Below are 21,377 nucleotides of genomic sequence, written 5' to 3' on the forward strand. Positions count from 1 at the left end.
AGCTTTCAAGATTTAAATATATTTTATTTTATATAGAAAGGCGAACTGGCAAATGGGTCCTGCTAAGTGGTCAACATCGCTCAAAGAAATTCACAATTATAACCATTGAAGCTTAGGAACTAAGGTGTTATGTCTCTTGTGACTTTAATTAAACTGTCTCACTCACCCTTCAAATTGGAATACAATACTGAGTCTTGCTCTACCTACCCAGAAAGGCTTGGACAAAATCCTACCACCAATTAGGTACCATAAAAAAACGAATTATATATTTTTTTTGTTAATTTAACAACAAAGACAGTTTGTATATTTTCTTGCATAATATCATCGTATGCATTGCCCTACAGTTGCACCAATTAAACATTCGCAAGATAAAATAACTTGACAAAATAACTATCTATCGTACATTGGCTCACTCAACTGTCAAATTTAAACACTTCCATACCAAGTTGTTTAACATTAGAACGAAATTCATACACTGTTACTTTTAATTAACTTTAAGTATTTTAAAAAACAAAAACTCTTGATGTCCAAACAAATATTTTGGCTCATTTTATTGGACTTAGCTCTAAATAATATATGTATATAAAAAAATATAATCTTCTTCACGGAGAGTGATCACCCAAAGAAACATAACCCGAACAGAATGGAGGAGGCGGGATACTAGTTATAAAATACCAAGCAGTTATTACCGCTTACTGTACCTAGATTTATCAACGCGTCCTGCGGTCTAGATTCTAAATATACCTTTGACTTGGGGTTTCAGATAACGTTATTATCTCGTTACGACCAGGATACAGCAGATCTTATTAATATTGTAGACGTTTTACTGTTAAAAATATGTGCATTGTTTAGACGTTATGTGTTATGCGTGATTCCGAACGTATGACACGTATCCTGTGAGCGTGTGGACAGTGAAGACTATCGAGTCGGTATATATATATATAATAGTATCATTATTATGATTTAAATTAAGACTAAGCCGTATTTTTAAGAAAGACTATCAACTGGGATATCTAGTAACATTAATTGTTTAAAAAAAAATTAGACATATTTAAAATATATATATATAGTTAAAGTCAAAATAGGTTAAAGACGATTATATCTATTTATATTGTAAATCTAATGAAATAGTTTATAACATACGTTACATAGAATGATCAAGTTATAAGATTTTTTTAACATTGGTTCCCTGGGAACGGGGACGGGCCCTTGTGTGGGACGCTACATGCGTTGACACGTTGGCCCCGTCTCGTATCCGAGAAACAATGTTAAGAGCCGGTGCCGCTGCGGAAAAATGCTGAAGCAAAAAAAAGATCTAAATATTCGTGTCTTATGTCAAATTACTTTTTTGTCCCATTTGCTGTCGAAACACTTGGCCGTTGGAGTAATGGTGCAAAAAGCTTCATCAAAAGTATAACACCTCGCCTTATTGCCTCCACTGGTGGCAGGAGGGCTGTTTCGTTTTTAGCCCACTGGATCGGAATCGCGATTCAACGGGGAAATGCTGCTAGCATTCTTGCACGCGGTCAAGATTTATACAGAAACTTTTTTTTAAATTCATATTTGTATATATATTTAAGCACTTGATGTTATCAATTATGTTATTTGTCTTAAATAAATTTTATTATTATATGATTCTCAGTTATAAGAAAGTAATGTATAACGTTAGAAACTTTGTTGATTCAAAGATGTCTAAGAAAGCTGCCACAAGATAGGTCGATCGTATTACGTTTAACTAGTTTTAATAAAATAAAGCTATTTTATAGCTTGAAGGTAGTAACAATTCAGTTAGTGCGAGTTTCTTTATATTTACCAAACCTTATCAAGATTGTTATCCTCAGACGTTTGGATCTAGAATCATAACCGTCAAGTCATTTTTAGCGCTTCAAATTCACCTGCCAAGGGACAGTTATTGCCAATCGGAGAAACTTTTCAGATGTAAGGATATCCAGACAATGAGATATAATATATGACCTAGATTATTCGAATGGACAAGTTAAACTCCATGAGGAATTGTCACCAGTTACTTTAAATATTGATTTAAAACAAAACATATCTAAACCAGTCAAAATTTCCGGTTACCATTACGTCATTCAAGTTCCGAATAAGAGGGTTTAATTCCTATCAAAATTGCAGTGTCAGAATTACCCCTCAGAACCGAGTTCACGTACTGGTATTTACGATTGGAAAATTTAAAACATAGCATTACACAATGATGTTATTGAAAACAAATATTATTAGTGTAAATCACAGTGCATGAATTTTTAATATCATTTGTAAGGTGATTTTATTCACGTTCGTATTGAGATATGTTCGTCGGGAAAGTTTATATAATTGTAGTTTTTTATATTGGTAAGTTTGCTTTATATGTGTTAAAATTACGAAATAAATAATATGAAATTATAATCAAAATATCCCTATTTAATTAGTCTTAAAAACACTTTATAAATTCATTAAGACATTTTATAATATGTACTTGAGTACTTATTACGTACTTAAAAAAATAAAAAAAAAAAATAATATTATCATTGCATTTTGATATTATTTTAAATTTGAGTAATAAAATCCTTATCAGTTTTGATTTGATTATCTTTTGAGATCATTTTTACTTTACTGTTTTACATCTTGCTAACTCCGGGGTAATGAGAATTGTTATATAACAAACTAGAAAACACTTTACGGGACCGAGCCGTGATTTGAAATCTGCAGCCTTATAAGTTACCTACTAAACCAAAGAGACAAAAATATACCGAACATATACATATACATTTCATCTTCATTACATAGTTATAAGATTTTTTTTTTTGTGAAAATCGTCGTTTTAATAAACTTTCTTTGCCTGCAATTAACAGAAGTGCTCTTCTTTTAAAAACTGGGTCAAGTTGACGTTCGGGCGCAGAGTTTGTTGTATGTTAACTATGACGTGTTAGAGCAAGTTTAAAGCGTTCACATTTTTTGCCGACTTTAAAAGAAAGGTCGTCGTTTCACTTCGAATATTTTATTTCCAGAAATGATTTCATTCCACGTACGATTTTGTTATTGTTTTAATGTTATCTATATAAAAGGCAGGCATATAAAACATAGAAGGATTAGGAAAGGAAAGGAAGGTAGCCTTATGAACAGACAGATTATCATTAATACTAATATAAACATATCATAAAGTCATTAAAAAAACAAATAAGTAAAACAATACCACCAATTCCTAATATTATTTAAATAAATGAATGACAGATTAATTAGTAGCTGAACCTGCGGCTTTAACCGCGCGCCACCGTCAAACCCCCATATTGCCGTGAATTAAAAAAGTAGCCTATATCCTACCCTGGGACTCAAGCTCCATACCAAATTACATGTAATTCGGTTCAGTGATTTAAGAGACTGAGTTACTTTCGGATTTATAATATGAATATAGATCATTTTTGATAACATAATCTATATATACGTAATATTAACGTTTATTTCATTTATTTACTTCATTTTCTCTTCCAAATATATATGAGCAATAATATTTAAATGACCGCTCTCTGTCACTTTTTTTTTCAGATTTATTTTCATGTATTTCGTTTTACGGCCCGATTTGGAGTTACCGCGGTACGTAAACATTTCAATAGTGTATTATGTCAAAAATGTTACTTTTGTTGTCTACTTTAGTCAGAGTCACAGACCTAAGCAATTAATCTACGCATATTCTGTTTAATGTTACATAATAATAACTTTGACATATAATGCAATCTCGCTAAACAAAGTCTAATAAATTAAGCTTTGGCGCTTAGTTTGTATTGATATTTGCAGATGAAAGTGCATGGCCGGGGGGATTTTGTAAAAAAGGGGGTAAAAGACAGTCCCCAATAGATATCCGGACGAATAATGTCATTAAAGACTTTGAAAGGCAGTTTATTACAAATGGCCGACTCAAGTTTATTGGTTATGAGAACGTCCTCTCATCTGGGATCAATAATGGTCATACAAGTAAGTATAAAATAAGTGACAATTCTCCGACCACATTTTATCGTATGTAGTCTGTTAGGAATATTATTTATTAGTAAAAAATAGTTAATTTATCTATGCCTAAATCCCATTGTCTTTGATTAGAGTATATATAAAAATTGTCAGTACATCAGAAAGCCTCTGGACTCTGGGATTCTGTGGTAAAAATCGGTAAACAGAGTAAATATAACCGAACAAGACTATGACGTCTTTCCATCAGAAACTCAGTAATATCCAAGTCAAAGATATAATATAAATAAAATTATGTGTATTCATGGCTTGGGCCAAGGAAAAGCGTTTTTGAATCATCTATGTATGTGTCTTGAGTCGTTTCATAGTCTAAGATAAAGCGAATGAAATACCTGTCCATCGGGTACCACCCACTCATCACATATTCTACCGACAATTCTTACTGTTGTCATGTTCCAGTTTCAAGGATGAGTGAGCCAGTGTAACTACAGGCACAAGAGATATACATCTTATTTTCCACGGCTAGAGGCGCATTGGTGTTGTAAGAACTGATTAATATTTCTTACGGTGAAATTGTCTACGGGCAACGGTGACCACATCATTTGATCAAGTCGCACTTTCGCCTACTTTTTATAAAAAAAAAAAAATCAAATATATCAAAACACAAATATACAGATATACAAAAGTAATCAAATATACAAAAGACTATTAATCTTTACTGTTATTTATGTATCCTAAGAGCGTTTCGCCGGATTAGCCGTTTTCGCGAGATTTTTTATAGGGACTGAGTGCTAAATATTTTTCAGTTACTTAAACAAAAATAAAACTGTACAAAAGTTAAGTCTCTTATTAATAGAATCTATTGAAAATTTTTTTTTGTTAAAAATGCAAAAGTTTACATTCCAGTGTGATTAAAACCTTGTTGTTGTTGATAAAAATGAGTTGTAAGTTATTTCTGTAAACACTACATAAACGAGCAGATTGCCAAGAATTTATTCGGGAACCAAATAAATACCGCTTACTTGCAATCAACGAAACAATATTTCTGTTATATGTATATATACGGTCAGAATGAGCGAGCAGGAATTTTGACTTTATTCCGTTCAAGAAAATATTTCTACTACCTCGTTTAATTTTGTAATATGTATAGTAATTTTTATATTGTAGTTCAGTTTAGTACGGAAGGCGATCCAAACATGCATCCTACAATAACTGGTGGGCCTCTGAAGTATACATACCGCCTCGAACAACTACACTTTCATTGGCTTTCAGAACACTCTATAAATGGAGCTAAGTAAGTCTTCAATACATAATCAAAATCAAATAAATATAGCAAGATTGCTTATATCGAGTGCCGGATTCAATCTTCACGTCGCCTAAAGTGCCCAGCAAGCTGTTGTAAAAAAATGCCGACCAATTTTCGAATTTTTGCATAAAGTCGACTAAGTTGCGATACACAATTTTAAATTAATAAAATAACTCATTCACAGGATATTTTTTTATATTCCATATTTACATAGCCAGCGCTGGCTATATCATCCAACGTAAATATGATCACACACGACAAAATTACAATGTTCACAGGTTTCCTATGGAACTACATTTCGTACACGTGCGGGCGGACCTCAATGTTTCAACAGCATTAAGTAAAAAAGATGGACTGGCAATACTCTCCGTATTTTGTAATGTAAATTATATATTTTTATAAGTTGAGTCGAGATGACCCAGTGTCTGTCTAACTGCGATAAACTCAAAAATTGCTTGAAATGTGACGATGACTGTTGATGACGTTAGAAAATATCAAGTTGTACTACGTTCGCCGCGTAAATCAATAGAGTTATAATGAGTTAGATATGAGTATTATGATTGCGATTTTAAATTCGTAAAAGTACCCTTGTAGTATTCATATGCTGAATTATTTTTAATTATTTTAAGTTATTTTGTTGCTTTAGTTGCACATTATAGCCGATTTGAGCCCTGTCTTGATCCTTAATATAAGTTGCCATGAAAATAACACTCCAGGTTATTAGACCGCCATTGCATACTTTCAATTTAAATGGTCTACAATGGACTAAGCAAATTTATAGAATACAAGCAAATATATACTGTCTCATAGAATTCTTTGGCTCTTAGGTCCAACCAGAGCTAAACGAGGACCAACTAGAGGCATCCGAACAGATAATGCAACACATTCCACTGTTAATGAGGACTGGATGCAGAGTCAGTGGAGTTATTTTAAACTTAAGGTAATAAACATAATATCTACCATTAGGAATCTAACAAGTTCGATACTTAAAGAGTTAGATAAGGAATACTCGATCAGGATTCTTAATACTTTGCATCGTATTTGCTATGTACTAGGATGTATTTTTGTATGTTGACCGTGTGACGTTCTTATTTACTCGCGCTAGTTTTTATATGATGATAATGTCCACCTAGTCGATTTAGGTCACGGCCAACTGTGAAGGTCATATTAGAGGGCACAAGCGCGCTCCCCATTCCCTCACTCTCTTAATTATGGGATGTCAAAATTTCGTCACGAGTTCAAGCACAGGAAGAGCGATGACAAAACGCACGGAAGTGTAACTGTCAATTACCGGACTCCGGGCTGTTACTGTTATGATAGAAAAACAAAAGAAATATCTTTTTAATCTCCAAAGTTTGAACTTTAGACCAACGATGCAATCACTAAGATGTAATAGGAATATATATCAATAATATAACACTTCCCTATACTATAACGCCCCCTTTTCGCCCCGGAAAAGTTACAAATTATATTTATGTACTAGCTATGTAGAGCGATGTCAAAAACAATGAACAAACAATGAAGTTAAAGAATTAAAGAACAACGATCTTGTTTTAAATTATTTTTTAGTAAGTCTCTTCAGTACAACACCAAAGCTATCTTCAAAGTATCAGTCTCTATGTCTTATGCTTTGGACTTTACGTTGTGAATCAGTGAGGATATTGCCTTCTATATATTTAAAAAGATATATACAAAAATTGAAAATTCACGCCTTTCAAGATAAAAGAAAAATAAAAGCGGCTAAAATCGCAAAGCGCAGCTAATTATACACTAAATCTTTGTTCGTAAACGTAAACACTATTTACTTCTGGTATAAATTTTATATAATATATTGTCTTAGTAGTTTTTTACATAAAAGGTCTTCTCCTTTGTTAGTTATATGGTGTTGTTAATAAAGAGCGATACAATGATGTATCCAGAAATGTCGCTATATTAATCAAATTAAAAATGATTGTCAATGTCCAATACCAATTTTAGTGCTATTAAAATTAAGACGAAATACCGGAACCTATACAAGTTCAAAGGCATAAAACCGTTTAGCAAACTCAATAGGGATTAATAATTGGAGAATTACCTGTTCCAATTAACATTACATTGCATACAGTAGTCCTTTTAAATAAACACATATTTTTTAAAGTAATCTTTGAAATGTGAAGGTATATAAATCAAAATCTTGCGAATCTGTTGAATAGGTGTAACATAGTGTCCGATAAATCATTTTATCACTTCACAATTGCTACGTTAATCTTTTAATAACTTTTTCTTCATTATTAATACGTCTCTGATTAAGATTTAATTTAGTTGGATGAAGCGCCCTCGTTCAATCGTGGTCATATCAAAACAAACGTATCGTGGTGGGTTATCAGCATACCCAAATTGCATTCCCAAGAGATTTATCGTCAGGCAAATTTCCTGCCTCAAAAGCCTTAAGACATATCCCTTTTTATGTAATTAAAAATTATTATTAAACATTGCAATATCTGAGCTGAAATGGTCCAGTGGTTAGAACCCGTGCATCTTAACCAATAATTTCATTCATAATTCCAATGGGGGTCATTGGTCACATACCCAGGTAAGCACCGCTAAATTTTTATGTGCTTAAGTTTTGATTATAATTCATCTCGTGCTCGGTGGTGAAGGAAAACATCGTGAGGAAACTGCGTGTGTCTAATTTTAATAAAATTGTGCTACATGTGTACTCCACCAACTCGCATTGGATCAGCGTGGTGAAGGCTCCCAACCTTCTCTTCAAAAGTCTAAGTAGATTTTAGCTCAGCTGTGGGATATTTATAGGCTGTTACTATTGCAATATCTACCTTATTGAGATAAATTTGTTTTAGGAAGCTTCTAAGTCCGAAAATAAATTCTTACTTTACATATCTCGGGTCTCTCACGTCACCGGAGTGCAACGAAGTGGTGGTCTGGATTATTTTTAACAATCCTATATACATTTCTGATGCCCATGTAAGTATCACCCAGTATATGATATATGTCATCATCCTCCTGCCCTTATCCCAATTTTACTTGGGGTCGGCGCAGCATGTCTTCTTCTTCCATACTTCTCTGTCGGACGTCATCTCACAAGTAACATTCTTTCTAACCATATCGTCTTTCACACAATCCATCCATCGTTTCTTGGGTCGTCCCCTACCTCTATATCCATCCACATCCATTCTCAAAACCTTTGTCACAACATGGTCCTCATTCCTCCGCATAACATGCCCATATCAAGACAGCCGGTTTCCAGATAGCTTCTCGGTTACCGGTGCCACTTTCAAACTTCCTCTTATGTACTCATTCCTTACTCTATGCATTCTCGTAACACAACACATTCCTCTCAGCATTCTCATCTCCGCCACATGCAATTGTCTTTCAGTTATCCATTTTATAGAACAGCAGGTCTGACCACGGTCTTATAGATCTTTAGTATATCATATATCTAATCAAAGAATAAATTAACGAACTCTAACTGTACAGCCCCCGTCAAGGTAGACACCATTTTTGTACTGATTCACATAATCGAGAATCGAAGATCGAAGAATAACTGCAAAATTAACTTCGCTTAAGTAATCTCTTACAAGCACTTTTCAATCTTCATTTTACAAGATTATATTAAATGTCAAACGAATCCCGGTTCGAAATTGAGAACCTATCAAGAATAACCGGCATGAAATTCCGTATTGTATGCATTCTTCTATCAATTAAATAACATAGGTTGGAGCCTTGACTTATTCATAAAATACTCTTTCGACTAAAAAACCACGCAGTAAAAGATATTAGCGACATATGTTCATACCTTAAATAAACGGGTCAAAGGAAAACATTAAGCAAAATTCTTGCGTTATCATAAAGTTGTACCTATATAAGAATGCAAATATATTTTACTTCAGAGTAAAGTACTTTTACATTACTTTTTAAAAAGACAAAATGTATAAAATTCACTACTCAAATGTAAAATGTGTAAAAACTGATAAGTATTCTCGTAAATGGGAGAATGTTATGTACATTACAAAATTCCTTCCTTTACTATTGCTAAAGAGGCTAAGCTACATGAGCATGAGGATATAGGGATGGAGGGGATGAGGACGACCTAAGATCACAGGATGGAGTGTGTGAGGAGGGATATAAGAGAGATGAATGTGAACGATCAGATGAGAGAATGGAAGGAAAGGACATGCTGCGCCGACAGCAAATAGATTGGGATACGGGTAGGGAAAAGAAGAAAATAGTTTCAACGATAATTAGGGAAATAGGGCCGCAGCATTTGCGGCTAAGAAAATAAGGTATGAGCTAAAAGATAACAGAAAGTTTCCTTACAGTGAAAATAAATTACGAAATTTTTATTCAAAAATTTTACATGTGTTACAAAACTGTCTTCATGAATTCATTGCCTTTCTCCTTCCTTATTGCAGAACCATTGCGGGTAAATGTTTATATAAGCTGATCTCCTTAATTAATTAAGAATTTTAATTTCAAATTGGGTCGCTTAATTGAGTAACTAATTATATTATTTTATTCAGTACCACCTCTTCGGTAAGGTGGGCAAAGGTCGTCATAACTTCAGAAGTCAACAGAAGATAAATAATCACCAGGTGTTTCAGCCTCCAGACGCATTCATCACCACACCAAAAGCTGTTATCATAGTAACTGATGTTTTCAAACATGTTACACAGTTCTTTCAAAATATTACCAGGCAAGTTTGATTACAGGGTCTATTGACGTAAATAAAACAGAAGTTTGACAAGTTTGAAACCTTGATCGCTGTATTGGTATCGATCAAAGTCCTATCCTGAACTGATGGAGAGAACAGGCCGTTTTGTCGTGTGATTGCGTAAACAATGCACAGATAATATGCGATACCAGCAATCACAGAAAATCACTGATTTTGAATAAATTGGAACAAAACCTGGTACTGACCAGGTTTTGATCCAATTTATTAATGGGTTCATTTCGGAATTAACTTCCTTCGAACAAAACATACATAAGCATGTAAAGCATATAAAACATCTGAATTAAGAACTTCTTCCATTTTTGAAATGTGTTAAAAAATATGAAGAATAGCAACTAATTGCAATTTTCGTCGTTTCAGGTTCGTAGTAAGAGGATTTAAATCAAGAAATTAAACTTAACCATCATGGCTGTTTTAAAATATTCCAGCATTTTCATGTTGTACTTAGAATAATTAGGGTTATTTTATTCATGATTTTTCATGTTAAATTTAGTGGTTGATGTTGAATAAAACACGATTTAAATTAAATCTATTTATTTTTCTATAATATTAACAACCACTATTTTACACGCCCTCGCAGTTAAACAGAACAAATAAATCAAGGGAATTTGATTTTTACATGTATGAATTAGAGACTAATTTATCGTGAATAAATTAAAATTAAGTATACAGCATTCACACATATACAAATCTATAACAAATTATACAATACAATTAGGTAATTTTAATTTTCAAGGGTATTTCTACATAAATAAATGTACAAAAATGGGTTACAGTAAATAAATATTACGCGTAATCGGATTAAAGTGTATGTATATTTGCTTTTAATTGAGACGTCAAGGGGATAAATATGTCACCATAACAGTGGAAAAGAGACGAAAGATTGGATGCAATCGAATTAGTTATCCATCAATTTCTAAAACTTTAATTAAAGTCAGATTAAATCATTTGTTTATTAAATCATTGTTCGGTGTCAAGAGCTGACCAATGAGCGCTTAGTGTTTACTTGAACTTTATTAATTTCTGAAACTGACTGTCGATCAATTAAATTTTGAAGATAAACAAAATATTCCTTATAATTCAATTATTCGTTTCAGAAACTTGATCATTGTCCGATTAAATAATTAGAATTCAATCTGAATGGCCATTGGTCAGTGGCAGTTGGTGACGTAATAAGGCCACCAATGAGCGTCCAATGTTTAGTCAGATTTGCTTAAGTCATTATTTCTGAAACGAACGTTAGATCAATCTTATTTTGAAGACGCATAATAGTAGTAATTTCCATATTAAGCCTTAATCTAAATCTTACTGTATAAACAATCTGATTTGACAAGACGAGAAGACTTGCTACACTTTATAACCCCTTATGACAGAGCGAGAAAGGAATATTTTAGCCCGATCAAATTTAAGTCTTCCCCGTGTAGCGTCGTCATCAGTGCCACAGATCAGTGACCTCTCAGATTGAAGGCTTTTAGGTTAATTTCACTTCGATTAAAGCTTTAGAAATTAATCGGGAGATTTTATTGTTTACTATGAGTTCTCACCAGTATAGTTTTGATTTATTTATATAATTTAAATACGGATTACATATTTTCCTTTGCAAATGAATGATTTGTATGTAATATATTTTAATAGCATAAGTATCACAGCACGAAAAAGTTCAAACACAATAACGTGTAAGACCAAATAGATGTGAGGTAACAAGATTTTCGCCACTGCAAACACTTACTTAACCCACACAGATGCACACAGGACTCGAACCTCTAAACATAGATGCTTCCTGTCCTGTTTTCTTGCGATTTGTATATTATCAGTACCAAATAAATCAAATTTTGCTTTTGTAACACTAAATAATTGTCTAATATAGCTCTGTTAATTCTCGAACAGTGCGTTAAATTATCGGCGTGCGTTATTTGAGTGACGCTTCTGCTTACAAGATGTCTTAGTGTGCGTGGGAAGAATTAGATTGTATTTGTTAATGCACTCCGATAATAAACAAGGAGGCGCGCCTTTGTGAGTGAAAACAGATGTATTCACATCGAATAGATATTCGAGACAATTATAATTAATTATTGAGTGTTAATTAGCAAAAAACAAAATATTTTTAATTCAATTTTCGAAATTCGAATTTGGACTGTCCATCCGACATCTTGCTTATGATTACAGTCTATGTTACATCTAACAATTAAATACATACATACATTATATTACATTTTAAAATTAGTATAGGTCGTTGATGCCTCAATAATTCATAGCGTCAATAAATAGGGTTGAAAATCATCTGACTGGTAACAGAACAACTTAAAAAAATTGTACAGATAGAAAAAAAAGTGAAATAATTAATATGATTAGATGAAATTATTAATCTCATTTTCATTTTCAAATATCATAGTTACGTACAATATTTTTTTTAATTATAGTAACACGTTTTTTCAACCGTTTTGTTTATAAAAATAACTTCGTATCTGTCACATCATCACAGAGTATCTGGTTATAGAAAACAAACTGCTCAGGATAGGGTTTTTTATTGTTGATCCAGTCATCATTTTAAACGTAAAAGGTATTGCTAAGGAGTTTTTACATGTGTTTCCGTGACGTTGAATTCAAATAATTCAAATGGCGTGTAACGAATTTCTGTTAGATACTGACGTTACCTAACAAAACAATCAGATACATTTATAGATGCATATTATATTGAACTGTTATCCTCCTAACATAGTTCTAGTATTTTTCCTAACTTCTTCATTCCATAATTTAAATTTCAAATGACAATGTGAACACGAGAAGTCATCTTAATACAGCTTATAGTACATATTATAGTTAACGAACTAAAGGACTCTCGAAATAAGCAAGATAAAAAACTTCGAAATTGAATTGACGCGATATCATTGGTCGAGATCTTGAATAATCAGTATGAAAGATAACCAGTATGGATGATCGTTTTGAATTAGTGTTGCATATCGATAGTCCACTATCGATAGACTATCGATAGTTAAAGTGTTAGCGATAGTATCGATAGTTAAACTATCGATAGTTGTGCAACGCTGTTTTGAATGTCGGCGAAGTGGCTAGCGGAACTTTGGAAGGAAAATTGAAAATAATATTAGCGGTGAAGTGGAATAGTGTTGTATTATATCTTATATAGCTACTATTGGAACAGGTTATAACAAACCACGCGCAATAAAAAAATGCGACCTTGTGGACGATGAAACTTTGACATACGCCATCAGGAAGTCAGGAAATTAATGGAAACAGAAATAAAATTATCAAAATTCAACCAGGCAGAGTAAATCTGACAGTTGAAACATGTTTTGAAAAACGAAATCAGCCATACATACGTACACGCACACTTATATTTACATAGTTTGTAAAAATCATAACCACCGTTTTGACTTTGCCAGAGTCGGATGATTATTGTTCGGAACTTCTTTGATAACGCTACTTAGCTCGAGAATTTCTATTTCGATTACTTTGACAAGGTTCCGTTTCAATCTGGTAGAACGCTAATTAAATTAAGATTATTGTTATGAAAATTACTGTAAATAAAATGTCGCAAAATATAATTTTAATATACGTAGCTGATTATCATGTCTCATTCGGACATTCTGAGTTCAAATATAATAAAATTCAAAAAAAAATATTAACTACACAACAGTTCTATAATATGTTATATAGCCTTACAAATCCAATTATACGACCCTAATTAATATTTTTATACCTAACTCTTCGTGGTCGATGAAATGATTTCCTTGAGTCGATTCTCGATGTACTTAACCCTTGTGACCAGCTTATCTTTAGGATTAAATTCCGTGTATGGAATCTCTAGAACTTTGTAACCCTGTGTAAAGATACATTTATATTATGTCTTTTTTTTAAATAAAATATTTTAGAATTAAAATAAAATCTGTTATGTATTAATGTATACTAATATAAAAAAGTTTAATTTAAAAGAATAGTAGCAAAACCCTATTTTAAGAAGTTACTAATATTCCTATTTTCCTTACCGATTAAACAAAAGCTTAAAAAAAAGCTTGTGTTAGGTGTGGCCAGGATTAAACCTGCGACTTTTTACATCGCTCGGGGGCCCGTAAAACATTGCGCTATTGACACTTCAATATAGTAGTATCTAAGTAGGATGTAATGACTCGAGGGGGTTGGATTGATTCTTTTACAAGTTTATAATTAAACAACTTACCTTAAGTTGCAATAGTCGGCTGTATAACTTGTTAACTCCGAGAGGAACGAACTCCTTCCTTGTGAGGTCATGATAATCCAAACCTAATACTGCTATCCTATGTACACTGAAAACAAAAAAAATACTTTATATATATTTTTTTTAAATACGCTATTCTCATTTATTTTAATATAAGTGTATAATATTTTTTTTATATCATCTATGGTAAATTAATCTATAAGCAACTCCTCACAGGACTGAAGACAAGATTTGAAACAATATTTATAACATTGGTCGAGATCTTGAATAATCTGTGGTATTGTGGCATTATGGTTTCATGAGAAAATAACATAATAAATGCGACCGAGTTAACTCTCTGTCCGTCTGTCGGCCTGCTTCTCTTTCACAGCCAAACCTCTGAAATTAATTTGATGAAATTTGTTATGAAGCGAGCTTGAACTTCAGTAAAAGATATAGGCTTTTTATACCTAACACCTGACAACCAGCCCCTTAAACGCGAGCGTATAACGACTACTATAAAATTACAACTGTACGTGTCCACGACGAGTGTATTACTAGAAAAAAATAAAAAATCGCACGATTCAAATCTAAATATAAGTCTAATACACAACACTTACTCCTTTCTGTTAGCCGCCTTATCTAAAGACACCGGATGACACTTTGAATCCACAACGAACTCTGCGTCTGGAATAAAATAATTACTTATATTACTTTTAATATAATAAAATCATATCATAACTATCATGTAAGTAGGAAGCAGAATTAAATTAAATTATATTATTAAGTGTCAAAAGCTTACAGGTCAAAAAGGAATAGATTTATATTAAAGGATCTTTATTACGATTTATTTCCGAGGTCTTAGTGAACTCTGCTGGATCGCGCAAATACCTGGATCCAGCGGAACTGAAATGATTCGATCCCGCAAATACGTGGATTGCAATTATTGTACTGGATTGCAATTCCTACCACCACCTCAAAAAAAGAACCTTAGCCACGGAGCTGGATATTTACTTTTGTTGTTTTTTTAAACGTGTATTACTATATCTTATAATCAAAATCAACTCACCATAAAGAAATCCCATTCCCGATTGACACTCCTTCCTTAAAAACGTTTCCGCTGAAACTAGACTCCTGAACGTGTCCATGATGCTTTGCACATAGAGAGCTTTTTCCTTTGTATAAACTATCGGAACACCTACTGCTATGTCTTCGGCTAATCGAGTGGTTGTGGACGGGAATTTGAGACCGATGTAAGCGTCTATAGACATCAGTTTACGTCGAGATGGGATGGGTATTTCTGAAACGTTCAATATTTTCGTTATATTATTCGCTCCTGAAAATTAGGAATGCAGATTATTACTCTTTTTATATCGATTTAATTACAAAGCTATACAAATTAATTTATAAAACCTATATTGTAAAAAAAACAGTCTTCAAATCGTCGCATATGACGCGTAGCATCTGACACCTCACCTTCTCTCTCACTATTTGGTCAGATCAAATAACGCGCGCTTCCCCGGCTTCCCGTTACATACTTCCGTCCCCTTTCACGAAATCACTCCCACAGATAATAGAGAAGCGAGAGGAAAGATGTTACAGATCAATAAAAAAATATTATCTCTGTGCTTTGTTACAATATATTGGCCATTTTATAAAAATAGATAGATTTTATGGTTCAACTTGCAAAACTACAGACCCATATGTTTTTTGCCTTAATAGTCGATTCTAGTTGATTTGTTACAGTTATTTCTTTTATAATTATTTTTATGATTAAAGATAGATATTGCAAAACAATTAAATTAAAAATGAATTTATTTCATCATAGTCTATTTTTACTCACCACCCGCAGAAAGAAGTTTTTCAATAAATTCAGGCTTGACTGTGGAGACGAGGTGATGTTCCCGTGCTTTGTCCAATATTAGGAGAGAGAACACAAGATCGAGCCACGATGATGCTTTTGTCAATTCGTCTTCTTTTAGTAATATTGCTTCCTGATTACAAACATGAAAGATAATTTAGTCTATGGAAGAAAAATAGTCCTCTTTAGAAATAGTTATGTTTTATCTTCACTAACATGTCGTTTTTGAAGAAAGCTACTTTTTGTTTCTTAAATAAAACAATTCTTTCTCCTGCCCCAAACTCCTCCGTCCCATTTACGACGTTCTCCCTCGGAGAATTCCCTGCACTATTAATCTTTAATGTTTGTTAGTTGTTGTAAACTATGTAATTTTTTTAAGTAAATACATTAATCATAGTAAAATTAAGCTGTAATTAGTATTGTGGTTGTACATATATGTTCTTATAATAACAATTTATATTTATCTAATTGTTTATTTTTATTTTGTTTTAGTTTATGGGTTTACAAGGAATCTACCACTATTATGTCTTCAAAATTAAATTGAGCCTACCTTCTCCATCGTATGTGACATTGGTGAAATAATCTATGAACTCCCGGCACTAATAAGTCCACAAAAAAAGTAATTGTTGTTAGAACTTAAGTTACAAATAATGATTAATAGTATTGAATTTACCTCTATCAGAGAGTCCAATTGAGCTGGTAAATAGTTAACAGTTGCCAACGTGATGACTGCAGATGCTATGTCTCCTGGTCTACAAATTTCTCTATATTTTTGTATCCACATTGTTAAGGCTAGGAGGACTGTTTCATGTCGATATTTGAGCAAACCGAGAGATACTAAAATAGAATTTACAACAGCTGGTTTATCTGTGTTCTCTGGTAGAATTTCTACAACATCGCTGAAAAGTAAAAAAAAATATATATTTATAATTTGTCATGGAATTATTTATAATTGATGGCAACAATTATTATACTGTATTCCATCCCTGTAGACTCTTACAATTAAATTAAATTTGAATTTAGTTACCAATTTGAGTAAAGATGCTACAGAGAAGAACTGGCAAAATATTCCCTTTATTTATTCTTTCCTACCAATTAAATTACCCAGAAATTTTGACTTATTGCAGTAATAAAATATTATTATTTATCAACAAATTCTACCTCCACACTTTTAAATCATCTATCTATCATTATAAAAGAATATGCCTTTATCCATATCTTACCTGCATATCCTATCTAACAATACTGGATCTGGGAAATTCAGAGCAGCCATAGAGAAAAGAAGATCAGCTGATTTTTTTAAGTCAATTTTTTCAGATTGTTTCGTTATGTTGTAAGAAAGGGCACGTAACAGTGGCGTGCTTCGTCTACCTTTCACCTGGAGAGCTTTCATCACCTAGAAACACAGCATTAAACTATAAACAAAAAAAACAATGCACAAATAAACACACTCCTAATAAAAAATATTCAATAGATTTCTAATAAATTTTGTACAGATTTAATGCTAAATGACTTGAATCCATATTCATTTTAATATAAATTAAAATTGTAAATATATTCTATAGATATATTTACTTATATGTATATATAATTAATTTATTATTCTTTGTGCATCAACCATGCAACACACATATTATATTTGTAAATAAAATTACCTTTATCATTTGCGGCAATGATAGATTAGCTATAAGCCTTGCTGCTTCATCATCACCAGTGATACCAAGTACTGTGCTTAGATCTTCAGCCATTGTTAGTGAGCTCATAGCCTGGCCAGTAGGTGTCCTAGCTAAGATCCTACACAACTTAAGGAAGCGTGGATCCTTTTCAAAGTCAGATAATTTAACTTTGTTGTTACTTGACCATTCAGATAATACTGACACCATCTATAATTATATATATTTAAATGACTTTCAAGTATAATTTTTAAATATTCATTGTTATCAAACAGTGTAATTAAGCCTAAACTTAACAGAAATAAACCAGGGCAAGCACCACTCAATATTCATGTGCTTAATTGTGTCTATAATTCATCTTAAGGTTTTGTGGTGGAGGAAAATAACATGAGTAGACTTGCATGTAGTGAATGACAATATTTCATGTGTAACTAACACACATTAGAGCAGCATTTCTCTATAATACTTACTACGTTTTTTTAACAGTATCATGTAGTATTAGAATACATGAATTTATTAAATATTAATATTATTTAGACACTAATAAGTAAGCAGTTATCTTCTACATTTCTACATTAATGTAGTGGCATAAACAAATAATTCCTTAACCTTAAGTGCATGCTTTCTAGATATGACAGGGTTTTCAGCAGCTAATAGCAAGGATTCTACATCTGTTGCTCTAATAATCTGACTGTCAAGTTGCTGAGCACGGCTCTGTTTTACAGATTTAGCACTTGGCTTCTTCTTTTCATCCTGCTCTGGAGAATTGAGAGAAGCAAATGCAGCTGCAACTAAACCTAAAAGTATTATTAATACATCACATTTATATTACAAACTAATGTCATGAAATTTTAATGGGTAAAAAATAATATTAAAATTATCAATTGTGTTTTAATTATTACAATTCTGTTTACACAATTTATAAGTTACTTTAATTCCTATAATTTAATAGAATAATTCAACTAAAATTATGGTCAGAAAAACCAGATTTTTAATGTTATAAATAATTTATTATTTTATTTCAAATAGATAATATTATGTAACTGTCAAATGTTATAACAACAAATATGGTAATTCTGACTGACTGTAAATTTTGTTTTGATATATGGAGTAACTTACTTGGACCGTCTTTAATTCCCAGAGTATTACCCTCGACATTTCTGTCAGTAACATTTGTCGATGGCTCTGTTTTATGTGCTTTAAATACTGTCGCACCTGGAGCTGAATATTTTCTCAAAGAACTTCGAGAACCTAACCTCCAAATTACTAACCCGCTAAATTTCAACATCTATAACAAATATAAAAATGTACTATTTATTAAACGCACACTTATGTTAAAAACTAGCTTAAAATAATTGTTGCGGTCGAGATATAACCTTCAAATAGTAAATATTAGTGTATAATTGTCTTCTTACATCACGCCTGGATATGTTTATATTTTAAAATATAATAATAAATATGGTATTGTGATACAAGGATAATTAAGCTATAGAGTACCTTAATGTATAAATTATTAAATACTTGTCGAAGTAAATATTTTTCAAGGCATTTACAATTTGTAAAAAAATTATAAATCTAATCAAAATCAACTTGACAGTTCCGTCATTGATTTGAAGTTGTAGCAAAAATAAAACAAAAGCACAGTTAGCTACAAGAACTTAGCTGAAAAAAATTGTGAAACTATTTAATTTGCTTTATAATAAACTCAAACAACTTTATTAGATGATTTAAATATATGAATCATACTATATTTTCTTAGGAAAATTAAAAAATAGGAGATATGTTATATGGCAAGTTTCTGTTATCCTTTTATCCTCGATTTAATATTTAATCTGTGATTCTGTGCTTTCTTAAGAAATTGCAAGCGGTCGTCGGTGGGAGATTTGTTGTGATTTTTCGAATTATTTAATCAGGCTATGAAACAAAGGTGCAATCAATATAACAAACGTTAAAATGGTAAGCATAACATGCCTTCTAAGTAAACAATACATACTTTAGACTGATGAACCATAACTATAAACATTCTTGTGTATAGATATTGGTTAATTTTAACGAAGTTTTTTTATAACTTGAATAATTACGATAAAAATCGTTTGAGAATAATGTATTCATAAAGAACATGTATTAAACATTGCTAATGTCAATTATTTTGATCGTTTTAGCGAGCAAATACTGCTCTGCAAGCCACTATACATATAAATAACAATCTACCTGCATCTTATTGATAAACCATCCTTACTGCTAGACTGCGCGCTACATTTATTTTTTTCCATTCGCCTTGATATTTATGTACTCACGTATTTTTCACGCAGGAATTAATAAAAATGACTTGTACGCTATGATTGCATACATTTTTATGTTGAAGTATTAAATACATCGTAGTAATAATTTAGCTATAATATTTATACACTGTTTCACATCGATTTCAGATACATTTACATAGTTTAGTTAAACATCTGTAGAAGAACAAATTCCAATTTTCCTTCATTTTTCATTACATGTTATAAATAAAAAAGGTACAAGGCCTGTAAATCACCCTTTGCTGAGTTCTCACCTCTCTCCCTCCTCTCCTTTTGAGGAGTCGGTCGAGAGCTTGTTTGGCAATTCTTCTCTAATGTGTATTGATACATATGTGTATATTGCATAATTATGTCTAATTAATTAAATCATATTCCTTAAAAAATGGCCATCATTTTGTAAATTTGGCTATCTAACAGAAAATAAGTGCAGTTATGGCCCTTTGCTTTTCTACATCTTCGCATTCAAGCTGAATTCTGCAATATTATAAAGACAGAAAGAATGTTTTGCTGTTTCCTAATATAATTATAAGTGAAAATCTTAATGAGAATGAAATAGTTACGGCAATTATTTGTATGAAGCTTGTTAATATAATTGGAATAATGAATTTGTAATGCTTGTAGGTAGTAAATTACAGCTATAAGACCAATAAATTATATAAATAAAAATATCGAGACATCTCTTATTTATATTTATTGATTATAATAATTCTCAACTTATTAATCTGTTTAAGGTTAAACCTTAATCTAATAGACAGCATGTTTATTGGATTAACATTTACCTTTTCTGTATGACTTACTGGATTTTACCAGTTAACATTATTTGTTATCATTTTAATGTTACCATTATTATTACTAAACAGCTTTGAATGTATTTATAATATATATAAAAACTTAAATAAGTTTAAGACTTTATACACAAGTCTTAGAGTAATTTTAGTGAAAATTGAGCACTTTTAATTATTGATTAAATTCAAATTAGGTTCTACCAAAAATAAATGGAAAGTTGCTCAATGTTTTTTTTTCTCTGTCAATAAAATCACATAAACATGTTAATTGATTATTATTAATCCTGCGTGGAAATCAATAAAACCTGACTGAACACTATTATATTCTCTAATAACGTAAAATTATTTTTTATTGCATTTACTTTAACTTTGCCTGCTATTAGATAGTAATTAATATGTTTCATCCAATCAGACTAAATTTTCCCACACTTTGATGACTATATAATAATATATTAAAAAATAATTCTAAGACCCACGAGGCCAGAGCAGGCACCACATGCAGCAGCTAGTTAAATAATAGCAATGTTAAATAACAGCTAGTCTAATATAATAATCATTGATAACGAGAAGATTT

At 31.8% G+C, this 21,377-nt stretch overlaps 3 protein-coding genes across 6 annotated transcripts in view; 2 read left to right on the plus strand and 1 right to left on the minus strand.

Moving 5' to 3' along the window:
• Positions 1 to 2,173: 2,173 nt before the first annotated feature.
• LOC113402436 (carbonic anhydrase 1-like) lies at positions 2,174 to 9,966 on the plus strand. The gene is made up of 8 exons (XM_026642685.2): positions 2,174 to 2,352; positions 3,544 to 3,591; positions 3,793 to 3,969; positions 5,125 to 5,251; positions 5,542 to 5,644; positions 6,091 to 6,203; positions 8,104 to 8,227; positions 9,784 to 9,966. Exons 1-8 carry the CDS (start codon positions 2,310 to 2,312, stop codon positions 9,964 to 9,966), a joined length of 918 nt encoding a protein of 305 aa, XP_026498470.2. The 5' UTR covers positions 2,174 to 2,309.
• Positions 9,967 to 10,509: 543 nt separating this feature from the next.
• On the minus strand, positions 10,510 to 19,950 carry LOC113402435 (FAST kinase domain-containing protein 4). Of its 3 annotated transcripts, none has more exons than XM_026642682.2 (11): positions 19,930 to 19,950; positions 18,838 to 19,006; positions 18,328 to 18,515; positions 17,701 to 17,928; positions 17,269 to 17,441; positions 16,719 to 16,944; positions 16,028 to 16,178; positions 15,254 to 15,484; positions 14,805 to 14,871; positions 14,188 to 14,293; positions 10,510 to 13,830 (listed from the first exon to the last, which is right to left on the minus strand). In XM_026642682.2, the coding sequence occupies exons 1-11, from the start codon at positions 19,933 to 19,935 to the stop codon at positions 13,711 to 13,713; spliced, it is 1,665 nt and encodes a 554-aa protein (XP_026498467.2). In that variant the 5' UTR covers positions 19,936 to 19,950; the 3' UTR covers positions 10,510 to 13,710. The 3 variants fall into 3 exon arrangements, with proteins under 3 accessions (XP_026498467.2, XP_026498468.2, XP_026498469.2); XM_026642683.2 differs by lacking the exon at positions 19,930 to 19,950 and adding an exon at positions 19,216 to 19,331; XM_026642684.2 differs by lacking the exon at positions 19,930 to 19,950 and adding an exon at positions 19,095 to 19,217.
• The window catches only part of LOC113402434 (adenomatous polyposis coli protein-like), a 62,988-nt gene continuing 61,143 nt past the window's right edge, over positions 19,533 to 21,377 (plus strand). For both annotated transcript variants that reach the window (XM_064216333.1, XM_026642679.2), the window contains exon 1: positions 19,533 to 19,674. The gene's annotated coding sequence lies outside the window, so the exon portion shown is untranslated. The remainder of the gene's footprint in view (positions 19,675 to 21,377) is intronic.

This window comes from Vanessa tameamea, chromosome 12, assembly GCF_037043105.1.
Source record: "Vanessa tameamea isolate UH-Manoa-2023 chromosome 12, ilVanTame1 primary haplotype, whole genome shotgun sequence".
Lineage (NCBI taxonomy): Eukaryota > Metazoa > Arthropoda > Insecta > Lepidoptera > Nymphalidae > Vanessa > Vanessa tameamea.

Coding starts and splice junctions, on each gene's coding strand:
- LOC113402436 (XM_026642685.2), top strand. CDS start 2,310: ATGTTCGTCGGGAAAGTTTATATAATTGTAGTTTTTTATATTG. Junction 3,592..3,792: donor CCCGATTTGGAGTTACCGCG/GTACGTAAACAT, acceptor TGATATTTGCAG/ATGAAAGTGCATGGCCGGGG. Junction 5,645..6,090: donor TACTCTCCGTATTTTGTAAT/GTAAATTATATA, acceptor TTTGGCTCTTAG/GTCCAACCAGAGCTAAACGA.
- LOC113402435 (XM_026642682.2), bottom strand. Junction 17,442..17,700: donor CATTGCCGCAAATGATAAAG/GTAATTTTATTT, acceptor CTGTGTTTCTAG/GTGATGAAAGCTCTCCAGGT. Junction 16,179..16,718: donor AATTGGACTCTCTGATAGAG/GTAAATTCAATA, acceptor GTTTGTAATCAG/GAAGCAATATTACTAAAAGA.